This window comes from Ranitomeya variabilis, chromosome 4, assembly GCF_051348905.1.
Source record: "Ranitomeya variabilis isolate aRanVar5 chromosome 4, aRanVar5.hap1, whole genome shotgun sequence".
Taxonomy (NCBI): Eukaryota; Metazoa; Chordata; class Amphibia; order Anura; family Dendrobatidae; genus Ranitomeya; species Ranitomeya variabilis.
Window position 1 is genome coordinate 338,296,913 of NC_135235.1, and position 12,706 is coordinate 338,309,618.

At 44.2% G+C, this 12,706-nt stretch overlaps 1 protein-coding gene across 1 annotated transcript in view; it reads left to right on the forward strand.

The window, feature by feature from the left end:
• IZUMO3 (IZUMO family member 3) overlaps nt 1-12,706 on the forward strand; it is a 106,974-nt gene that overhangs the window by 36,191 nt on the left and 58,077 nt on the right. Inside the window, exon 2 of the mRNA XM_077250631.1 lies at nt 10,250-10,315. Coding sequence (XP_077106746.1) covers nt 10,250-10,315 — 66 coding nt within the window. The remainder of the gene's footprint in view (nt 1-10,249; nt 10,316-12,706) is intronic.

Sequence of the window (12,706 nt, forward strand, 5' to 3'; positions counted from 1 at the left end):
GGTGTGCTGACAACCATGAAGAACAATGAGGCAGCCGACTGGGTGAAATTCTCAAATTCCTCTGAAAAATATGAAGATTTGAGAGTCCTCAGTGGTTGATACCATCTTTTCAGTTGGCCATCAGAAGGTAACAAATTGCAAGCTTTCGAGATACTCTGGTCTCTTCATCAGGCATAGAATAACACATTTTGAAGACGATCCCTAGACACTTCAGGCTGTGCCATGACTGTGACCCCACCGCACTACGTGTACGTGGTATCGACAGAGTACACTGCGGCATAAGGGGTGGGGATTTAAAACGTGTTTTGGCGCAGCTTGAGTGTTGATGGATCGTCTCATTGGGCACAATGTCCCCCCACGGTTTAAATGAAAAGCTTTCCTGTGTCCCTTTCCTCTAACGAAATTAGTTGGGTTGAGCTTGCTCATTCCTTTCCCTTGTTTTTAATACTGTATGTTTTTGATTATTTTTTGGTTGTCCTTATATAGTGTCCAATCAATTTGTGTTTCCTCTTTGTGCCCTCTCCACAATAATATTGGGAATTATTATACCATCCAGGAGGATCAAATAAACTATTGGGAAGGCAGCCATATACTGGATTTGGAACCGTGTAAGGAGGAATTGAAATATTGAGTATGAAATACGTTTGTACTTTCCTTCTATGACAGTGGTTCCCGACATCTCTATGCACTGCATTTTTGCCACTATAGGTCTTTTTGTTACCCATTTTTGTGATTGTTTGCTGCCCATAATTGAGTCTTTACCTGAGATGCACGCCGCCAGGCATCTCAGAAGGCATCCTGTCTGCTTTGGTGCGTGTCAGTGACATCATATGAAGTGTTTCCTTGACCTGCACCGGAAGCTGGATGGCCGGATGTGAAGCATGGCAGCCCTGGTCCTGCTCCACATGCGCCCACAGGTGTGTTACTGATATAGCGTATATAATGACTGGCATGTCTTGGTTGCCCACACTGCCCCCCGAAGAAGCCCGAAATGCGCGTCGAGGCAACAGTTGCACACGGCCGGACACGCCACTCTCCCACTTGTGTAAGAAATGAAAAAGCTCACCATTACTTATCTGCACTACTATCGGCACTTTAGCATTTTCACATGGATGGTGCAGTTAGTAGACCACAATTACACAGGATATTTATCTGCTCTTTGGTCATATAGACAACCAGTGGTCTTTTGGCTTGATCAGGTTCATTCATAATTTATGCCATGTTTTTGCTGTGTCTTTTTGAGTGACATGTTTACCCTGCTGTGTACACCCTTTTTTTCCCTTCCCTTATTTATACTCAGCCTATTGCGTTCAGGGTTTGTGTAACCCAACTATTTTAGGGTACTGTCTCACAGTGGCACTTTTGTCGCTACGACGGTACGATCCGTGACGTTCCAGCGATATCGATATCGCTGTGTCTGACACGCAGCAGCGATCAGGGACCCTGCTGAGAATCGTACGTCGTAGCAGATCGCTTGGAACTTTCTTTCGTCGCTGGATCTCCCGCTGTCATCGTTGGATCGGTGTGTGTGACACCGATCCAACGATGCGTTCGCTTGTAACCAGGGTAAACATCGGGTTACTAAGCGCAGGGCTGCGCTTAGTAACCCGATGTTTACCCTGGTTACCATCGTAAAAGTAAAAAAAAAAAAAACAGTACATACTCACATTCCAGTGTCCTTCAGGTCCCTTGCCGTCTGCTTCCCGCACTGACTGACTGCCGGCCATAAGGCAGTGGCACAGCACAGCGGTGACATCACCGCTGTGCTCTGCTTTCACTTTACGGTGGCACTCAGTCAGAGCGGGAAGCAGACGGCAAGGGACCTGACGGACACCGGAATGTGAGTATGTACTGTTTTTTTTATTTTTACTTTTACGATGGTAACCAGGGTAAACATCGGGTTACTAAGCGCGGCCCTGCGCTTAGTAACCCGATGTTTACCCTGGTTACCCGGGGCCTTCGGCATCGTTGGTCGCTGGAGAGCGGTCTGTGTGACAGCTCCCCAGCGACCACACAACGACTTTCCAACGATCACGGCCAGGTCGTATCGCTGGTCGTGATCGTTGGAAAGTTGCAGAGTGTGACAGTACCCTTATATTTGTGCGAGTCAATAAAATGGCTATTTGATTATTCATAAAACGCTGTCTCAACATATTTAGTGTCTGAGTATAGAGCTCCATTTTTTGTGTAGGCTTATAGAATAACACAAAATCTGAAGTCACATATTTATATACAACAGGGCACAGGAATAATGCAATAGATACGCCACAAAAAAGTATCAACCACTGAGGACTCTCAAATCTTAATATTTTTCTATCTACCTGCTAACACGGTACAAAGTATATACACTGCTCAAAAAAAATAAAGGGAACACTAAAATACCACATCCTAGATATCACTGAATGAAATATTTCAGTTGCAAATGTAGCGCCCCCACCGCCGCAGGGCCGAGGGGTACCCGGTACCGGGCCTACGGGTCTCTGCTTCTGGGGTTGTCACGGCGGCTAGGCCCCGGTCCGTGGCCCTGCCGTGGGGCGCACAGTGAATGATAGGTGTGGATGTTGGTAGTGGTGGTGCGGTGCAGTAAATAACGAGGACACCAGGTTGCAGTCTCTTTACTGAAGATCTCTGAGTCCACAGTCCAGAATACGGTTCACCAGGCTGCGCAAGTCCGGCCGGTCCAATGGCACCTCCAGAGTTCTCTTCACAGGTGGAAATCGGTGCCTTCCTTCTAGCGCTGTGTGTTGCGGTCCTTCCCTGCTGTGCTTACGGAAAGTCCCCACAACCGTTGTGTCTGTTTCTTAAGTTCCCTCACAACTCGATTAAATGATGTTCTTCTAATCCTCCGTCCCTCCCTGATGTTCTGGTTGGGACGGCACCCGTTTGACGGGTAGGCTCGGAGCTCTTCCGGGACCCTAGAGTCGCCCCTCTCCACAAGGTGCCCCCAAGACTTCATAGGTGATTTGTGTGAGACAGCCCGCCTTAGACTGACTGTCCTGCCGCTGTTTAGAGTATTGCTTGAAGCTGAATGTTATAATACTCCCTCGGCGTTCCGGCCACCGGTAGTGCGCCTCAGTAGGGTGTTGCTCCGGTCTTACAGCACGACCCCTACTGGTATTCTCCTATTGCTTGATCTCGTTTCTCACTCAGCACAATCTATCTCGCTTCTAGTCCTTTCTTGGGCCCCGCCGCTTCCCGGAGCTGGCGCGGACCCGTTACGTTCTTTCCAATGCCAAGCCTCTGTCAGGATCCCACCCCTGACAGAGACCCTACTGTATCTTCCCCTACAACACCCTCTGCCACAAGGTGTTGCCTGGTTCCAACCCAGTCAGCTTTCTGATCTAACTTCCTGCCTGACCCCCAGTTTACCCACTATGGTGGGGAGTGGCCTAATGAATAGCACCCTTAGCTCCCCCCGGAGGCCCAGCTGTGAAATGTATTGGTGTCTGTGATACCTGATCAGATGAACTCCTTCAGTGCCATCGGACGCACCGTAGCTCCCCATAGTGGCGGAGCCACAGTACTGCAACGACCCGGACTCTGGGGCGCTGCACAAATCTTTATTCATTACATAGTGAAATGTGTTGAGAACAATAAAACATAAAGGAAGACATCAAAGCGTCAAGACCGGAAACTTAAAGCAATATGTCTCCAAAACAGGAAATGCACAACAAAACAAATGACAAACAAATGGGTGGAAACTGGAGTCAACGTCTGTGACCGATCTGTAAGAGACCGCCTAAAGCAGTGTTTCTCAACTCCAGTCCTCAAGACCCCACAACAGGTCATGTTTTCAGGATTTCCTTAGTATTGCACAGGTGATAATTTCATCACTTGCTCAAGCATTAATTCTATCGCCTATGCAATACTAAGGAAATCCTGAAAACATGACCTGTTGTGGGGTCTTGAGGACTGGAGTTGAGAAACACTGGCCTAAATGAAATTGGATATATGTACAGAAAAGCTAAACGAAAGCCATCATTAACACCTAAACAGAAAAAAACAAGGTTACAATGGGCTAAGGAAAAGCAATCGTGGACTGTGGATGACTGGATGAAAGTCATATTCAATGATGAATCGTGAATCTGCATTGGGCAAGATGATGGTGCTGGAACGTTTGTTTGGTGCCGTTCCAATGAGATTTATAAAGATGACTGCCTGAAGAGAACATGCAAATTTCCACAGTCATTGATGATATGGGGCTTCAGGTCAGGTAAAGGCACTGGGAAGATGGCTGTCATTACATCTTCAATAAATGCACAAGTTTATGTTGATATTTTGGACACTTTTCTTATCCCATCAATTGAAAAGATGTTTGGGGATGATTAAATCATTTTTCAAGATGATCATGCATCCTGCTATAGAGCGAAAACTATGAAAACAGTCCTTATAAAAAGACACATAAGGTCAATGTCATGGCCTGCAAATAGTCCGGATCTCAATCCAATTAAAAATCTTTGGTGGAAGTTGAAGAAAATGGTCCATGACAAGGGTCCAACCTGCAAAGCTGATCTGGCAACAGCAATCAGAGAAAGATGGGAGCCAGATTGATGAAGAGTACTGTTTGACACTCATTAAGTCCATGCCTCAGAGACTGCAAGCTGTTATAAAAGGCAGAGGTGGTGCAACAAAATACTAGTGATGTGTTGGAGTGTTTTTTTGTTTGTTTTTCATGATTCCATAATTTTTTCCTCAGAATTGAGTGATTCTATAATTTTCCCTATGCTTGGTTAAAAAAAAGTAACCATTACTGACTACCACATTTTTTGTTCTTGATTTCTTTTAGTGTTTCTTAAAGCCAGAAAGTTGCCATTTGAAATGACTTTAGCTTTGTGCCATGTCTGCGATCTGCTTTTTTTCCCTACAAAATTAAACAACTGAATGAACATCCTCCAAGGCCGGTGATTCCATATTTTTTGCCAGGGGTTGTAGAACAAATAAGCCTAAGATTATCGATGCTAACTTATAAAACTAATGAAAGTACAGAAAATACAGCCGTCCTGAAGTTTAGCTATGGGATGGTCAAGCGGTCCAAGAACTTAGCATTAGTTCACTATGAGACTGTAGTGGTCACTGGAAACCCAAGAACCACTTGCCTAAACACAACCTTGGAACAAGTATAGTGCCAGTCCATGACAGCTACAATGTGAGGATTGTCCTAATCCTACACTTTGCAACTAGTTAGTTGGACGCAAATCCATACAAATGTATAAACAGGTAAAGTTAAACAGTCACCTGTGAGAGAGATCTCTTGTAGCCAAAGTACCCAAAGCAAGAACCTAAGAGGAGGAGGAAAGGAGAGACTGGTAAGAAATCTCTTGTGGCCGCTTTTGTCCAGTATTTTAGATTTGCAAGTACACAGGATAAATCATGGTCTATTATAAGGCCAAGCTGGGCTACCAAAGCCTTCAACAGGCTGCCAAGGCAACTCATTATTACTCCATGATCACCAGCATGGTGCAACTTAAATGTTGCTGCCAGTGATTGACAGAGGCATTTGAGAGAATAATATAAAACCGGAAAAACGAAAATTGTCTGTCATTTACTTGCTAGGCCACTGCTTTACCTGCAGATGCCAGCTGTATAAAATAGCTGACATCTGTTTTGTTTTTAAGACACCTATATATTTCAGATTTTAGCTTGAAAATATTTAAGGCCCATGTTCTCACTTGTAAAAGAATTGGGGTTCCAGATCAATAGTACTCTTCCAGAAATCACCCCATTTGTGTAACTATCCAGGTATTTAATGTGTATAGAAAGAGTTCAGCTCTGATTTGACTGTAAAGAATACCCCAAAAAGTTCTAAATCTATCTAAATTACATAGATTCACCACATATGGTTAAACAGTTCCTCACTGTAATAAATAGTGTCTTGCAAAAGTATTCACCCCCACCCCTTGGCATTTTTCATGTTTTGCTACCTCACAACCTGGAATTTGAGGGTTTGCATCAGATCATATAAAGAACATGCATACAACTGTGAGCATTTGTTTTTCTTATTATTGTGAAGCAAACAACAAATAGGACAAAATAACTGAAAAGTTCAGTGTGCATAACTATTCACCCCACTAAAGTCAGTACTTTGTAGAGACTCCATTTGCAGCAATTACATCTGCAAGTCGCTTTGGATAAGTCTCTATGAGCTTTCCAGATGTGGCCACTCGGATTTTAGCCCATTCCTCAAAGCAAAAACTTCTCCAGCTCCTTGAAGTTAGATGGTTTCCTTTGGTAAACAGCAATCTTCACACACAGATTCTCAATTGGATCAAGGTCTGGGCTTTGACTAGACCACTCCAAAACATATACAAGCTTTCCCTTAAACTACTCAAGTGTTGCTTTAGCAGTATGTATTAGGTCATTATCTTGTTGGAAGGTGTCCCAGTCTCAAATCACTGACAGACTAAAACAGGTTTTGCTCAAGAATATCCCTGTATTTTGCATCATTCATTTTCCCCTCGACATTTTCCCTGTCCCTGCTGCCGAAAAACATCCCCACAACATGATGCTCCCACCACCATGTTTCACTGTAGGGATTGTTCTTGGGGTGATGAGCTGGGTTGGTTTGGCGCCAGACATGGTGTTTACCTTGGTGGCTAAAAAGTTACATTTTAGTCTCATCTGACCACATACATACACTGCTCAAAAAAATAAAGGGAACACTGAAATACCACATCCTAGATATCACTGAATGAAATATTCCAGTTGCAAATCTTTTTTCATTGCATAGTGGAATGTGTCGTGAACAATAAAACATAAAAATCATCACTGTAAATCAAAATGAATATCCCATGGAGGTTTGGATTTGGAATAATAGTCAAAATCAAAGTGTAAAATCAAATTACATGCTGATCCAACTTCAGTGGAAATGCCTCAAGACAAGGAAATGATGTTCAGTTGTTTGTGTGTTGCCTCCATGTGCCTGTATGACCTCCCTACAACTCCAGGACATGCTCCTGATGAGGCGGTGGATTGTGTCCTGAGGGATCTCCTCCCAGACCTGGACTAAAGCATCCACCAACTCCTGGACAGTCTGTGGTGCAACATGACGTTGGTGGATGGTGCAAGACATGATGTCCCAGATGTGTTCAATCGGATTCAGGTCTGGGGAACGGGTGGGCAAGTCCATAGCTTCAATGCCTTCATCTTGCAGGAATTGCTGACACACTCCAGTCACATGAGGTCTGGCATTAGGAGGAACCAAGGGCCAACCGCACCAGCATATGGTCTCACAAGGGGTGTGAGGATCTTATCTCGGTACCTAATGGCAGTCAGGCTACCTCTGGCGAGCACAAGGAGGGCTGTGCGGCCCTCCAAAGAAATGCCACCCCACACCATTACTGACCCACTGCCAAACCAGGCACACTGAAGGATGTTGCAGGCAGCAGATCGCTCTCCACGGTGTCTCCAGACTCTGTCACATGTGCTCAGTGTGAACCTGCTTTCATCTGTGAAGAGCACAGGACGCCAGTGGCGAATTTGCCAATCCTGGTGTTCTGTGGCAAATGCCAATCGTCATGCACGGTGTTGGGCTGTGAGCACAACCCACACGTCGGGCACTCAGACCATCCTCATGGAGTCGGTTTCAAACTGTTTATGCAGACACATGCACATTTGAGGCCTGCTGGAGGTCATTTTGCAGGGCTCTGGCAGTGCCTCTCCTGTTCCTCCTTGCACAAAGGCTGAGATAGCGGTCTTCTGCTGGGTTGTTGCCCTCCTACAGCCCCCTCCATGTGTCCTGGTAGCACCTCCAGCCTCTGGACACTACGCTGACAGACACAGCAAACCTTCTTGCCTCAGCTTGCATTCATGTGCCATCCTGGGTGAGCTGCACTACCTGAGCCACTTGTGTGGGTTGTAGAGTCCGTCTCATGCTACCATTAGTGTGAAAGCACAACCAACATTCAAAAGTGACCAAAACACCAGCCAGAAAGCATTGGTACTGAGATGTGGTCTGTGGTCCCCACCTGCAGAATCACTCCTTTATTGAGTGTGTCTTGATAATTGCCAGTAATTTCCATCTGTTGTCTATTCCATTTGCACAACAGCATTTGAAATTGATTGTCAAACAGTGTTGCTTCCTAAGTGGACCGTTTGATTTCACAGAAGTGTGATCTACTTGGAGTTATATTCTGCTGTTTGTGTTCCCTTTATTTTTTTTGAGCAGTGCGTGTGTGTGTGTGTATGTATATATATATATATATATATATATATATATATATATATATATATATATATATATATATATATATATATATATAATATATATACTAGATGGTGGCCCGATTCTAACGTATCTGGTATTCTAGAATATGCATGTCCACGTAGTATTTTGCCCAGCTACGTAGTATATTGCCCAGTTACATAGTATATTGCCCAGTGACGTAGTATATTGCCCAGCCACGTAGTATATTGCCCAGAGACGTAGTATATTGCCCAGTTATGTATTATACAGCACAGAGCCACATAGTATATTGCACAGCGACGTAGTATACAGCACAGAGCCACGTAGTATATTTCCCAGCCACATAGTATATTGGCCAGTCACGTAGTATATTGCCCAGCTACGTAGTATATTGCCCAGCCACGTATGTCACAGGTTAAAAAATAAAAAATAGACATATACTCACCTCCCGAGGGGCTCCTTGTAGTTCTGTCGCCTGTGTGCCGTGCAGGTGGCAGCTTCCGGTCCCAGGGTGTGATGATGTTGCTCTCGTGCAGGCGCGCAGGGCCTGCAATGACGTCGTGGTCACATGACCGTGACGTCATGGCAGGTCCTTCTCGCGCAGGCGTGCAGGGCCTGTGATGACGTCGCGGTCACATGACCGTGACGTCATGGAAGGTCCTTCTCGCAGGACCATCCTTAGCACTGGAACAAGGCGCTTGCATGGACCGTTCACCAGAGCGTCGTGAGGAGCGGGAAAGGCGGCGGAAGATGAGTATGTAATGATTTTTTTTATTATTATTATTTTTAACATTAGATGTTTTTACTATTGACGCCGCGTAGGCAGCATCAATAGTAAAAACTTGGTCACACAGGGTTAATAGCGGCGGTAACGGAGTGAGTTACCCGCGGCATAACACGGTCTGTTACCGCTGGCATTAACCCTGTGTGAGCGGTGACTGCGGGGAGTATGGAGCGAGCGCTGGGCACTGACTGCAGGGGAGTAGGGAGGGACTAATCGGACTGTGGCTGTCGCTGATTGGTCACGGCAGCCATGACAGGCAGCCTGGCGAGACCAATCAGCGTCTTGGATTCCATGACAGACAGAGGCCGCGACCAATGAATATCCGTGACAGACAGAAAGACAGACTGAAGTGACCCTTAGACAATTATATAGTGTGTATATATATATATATATATATATATATATATATATATGTGTATGTATATACAGTATATCCTAGATGGTGGCCCAATTCTAACGCATCGGGTATCCCAGAATATGTATGTAGTTTATTTATGAAGATTTAAGAATAATGCAATGAATACACAGGATTTTCCAGGCAAAATATATACATTATCAGTGAAGCGGTGTTTAAATCCCACGCCAATGTCGCTGATTGATCACGCCTGGCCGGCCGCGACCAAACAGTGGCAGGCGCAGTCTGGCCGCGAATTGGCGTGGGATTTGTACTACGCTTCGCTGATTGGTTCCCTTATATGTTAAGTCAGAGTTCGGGGTTCGGACACAAGTTCGTGTCATCACGGGCCCCTAACTCGAACTTTACAAAAAAACTCGGGCGAACCCGCCGATCCCAAACATCAAGGGGTTCGTCCATCACTAGTGCTGATAAATCACACACAAATTTGATTACAAAAATATTTAAACACCGGTTGTAACGCAACAAAATAGGTAAAAAAAAAATCAAGGGTGTGAATACTTTCGCAAGCTACTTCATATTATGCTGTCATGCATTTTCTATGTGGCCGTCACCTCTCTAGCTGCCAAAGCAGCATCTGTATGCACAGTGGTGAACATGTAGTATTAGCACATTTGCTGGTTTTCCATATTTCTGCATACCAGCTGACATAGACTTGATGGGACTGGGAAGCAGAAGGGGATTTTGACTCTACAGTTACTGTACAGTTACCCCCAGCTTGCATGTACCTGTTATTAGGTAAGATAAAATATGCTAAAAGATGATTGTTAAAAAATTTCCAGTTATGCCAGAGTGAGAAAATTGTAATGTTATACTGAATATATTGGCGTTACATGAATAAGAGTTAATATTATTGCACTTCCCCCAGATATACGAAGTGTGACAAGACTTAAAAAGATGATTTCAGACAAGCTGAGAACAATTCCATTTCGTGGTATGTATCCAAGTTTTGTCTTTGAAGTTTCTAAAGTTGGCCACATTTTTTATTACCAGCTATGTGTACAATTGCAATAAAAAGTAAGTGAACCCATTTAAATTACCTAAATGACTGAATTAATTACTAATAAGATATGGTCTGCCATTCTAATATCTTATTGAATAAGTCAAAATTGAGCATACAAGTATGGATGAATGGGTTTCACACAGACAAATCCTGCTTACTGACAAATCAGATCTTCTTGGAAAACAATGATTAGCGTGAACCATGCATCTAAGCAAACATTTGCCACAAGACCTCAGAAAATGTTTTGTAGAAGCACGTGACAAACTAATAGTCACAATTATCCTACATGCATAACCATAGTCATTATGGCCAAACAGTTCCATTTTTGTGTCATCAGACCAGAGGACATTTCTCCAAAAAGTAAGATCTTGGCCCCATGTGCAGTTGCAAATTGTAACCTGGATTTTTTTATGGCGGTTTTGGAGTAGTGGCTTCTCCTTGCTGAGAGTTCTTTATGGTCAGCAATTTCCAGCAGAGGTTCCCAAAAAACGGAAGAACACAAAATAGGTGCAGAGTATACTCCAAGAGGGGATTCCGAAAAGACTTAATTTACCATTGTGAAACTTGTCCTGAGAAACCTGGCCTTTGCATTAAGGGTTGCTTCCAAGAGTACCACACGTTCACAAATTCATAAAATTTTATTTTACCCTGTTTACACAATTCACTTTTATAATCTGATGTACTCCGCACAACTTACACATAACACCACATTATAAATTCATACACCAGTAAAACCAAAGGCATTATTAATACTATAACTATGCCTCTAGATAAATTCCCTGAGTGGTGTAGTCTCCAAAATGGGGTCACTTGTGGATTTCCACTGTTTAGTCACATCAGGGTCTCTCCAAACATGGCGCGCGCAGACTATTCCATCAAAGTCTGCGCTCCAAGCCATCGCTCTTTTCCTTCAGAGACCTACCACGCGCCCAAACAGTAGTTTTCCCCCCATATGGAGTATCGACGGACTCACGAGAAATTGCACAACAAATTTTGGGGTCCATTTTTTACTTGTGAAAATAAGAAAAAATGGGGCTAAAACACATTTTTGTAAAAAAATAAAAATAAAAAAATGTAATTTCATTTTATTTTCACGGCTCAAAGTTAACCATTTCTGTGAAGCACTTGGAGGTTCTAGGTGCTCACCATACATCTAGATAAATTCCTTGGAGGGTCTAGTTTCCATAATAAGATCACTTGTGGGGAGTTTCCACTGTTTAGGCACATCAGGGGTTCTTCAAATGCGAGATGTTGCTCAGACCATTGCATGAAAGTCTAAAGGTACCTTCACACTAAGCGACGCTGCAGCGATATCGACAACGATGCCGATCGCTGCAGCGTTGCTGTGTGGTCGCTGGAGAGCTGTCACACAGACAGCTCTCCAGCGACCAACGATGCCAAAGTCCCCGGGTAACCAGGGTAAACATTGGGTTACTAAGCGCAGGGCCGCGCTTAGTAACCCGATGTTTACCCTGGTTACCAGTGTAAATGTAAAAAAAAAAAACCAGTACATACTTACATTCCGGTGTCCGTAACGTCCCCCTGCATCTGCTTCCTGCACTGACTGTGAGTGTCGGCCGTAAGGCACAGCACAGCGGTGACGTCACCGCTGTGCTCTGCTTTTACTTTACGGCCGGCGCTCACAGTCAGTGCGGGAAGCGGACGGCGGGGGACGTGTGACAGACACCGGAAGGTAAGTATGTACTGTTTGTTTTTTTTACTTTTACAATGGTAACCAGGGTAAATATCGGGTTACTAAGCGCGGCCCTGCGCTTAGTAACCCAATATTTACCCTGGTTACCTTTGTAAAACATTGCTGGCATCGTTGCTTTTGGTGTCAAACACGACAATACACGCCGATCTGATGACCAAATAAAGTTCTGAACTTTCAGCAACGACCAGCGATATCACAGCAGGATCCAGATCGCTGCTGCGTGTCAAACACAATGATATCGCTATCCAGGACGCTGCAACGTCACGGATCGCTATCGTTATCATTGCAAAGTCGCTTAGTGTGAAGGTACCTTTAGTTCCAAACCTTCACTCATTTCCTTCTGAGACCGGCCGTGCACTCAAACAGCAGTTTTCTTCCACATATGGGGTATTGCTGTACTTAAGAGAAATTGCACAACAATTTTAGGGTTAAATGTTCTACTGTTTCCCTTGTGAAAATAATAAAAAATTGGGTCTAAATTAAAATTTTGGGAAAAAAAGTTAAATGTTCCTTTTTTTTTCTTCCACATTGCTTCGGTTCCTGATTTTCAAGGCTTAACGCTATAAATTTCTGTGAAGCACCTGGGGGTTCAAGGTGCTCACCACACA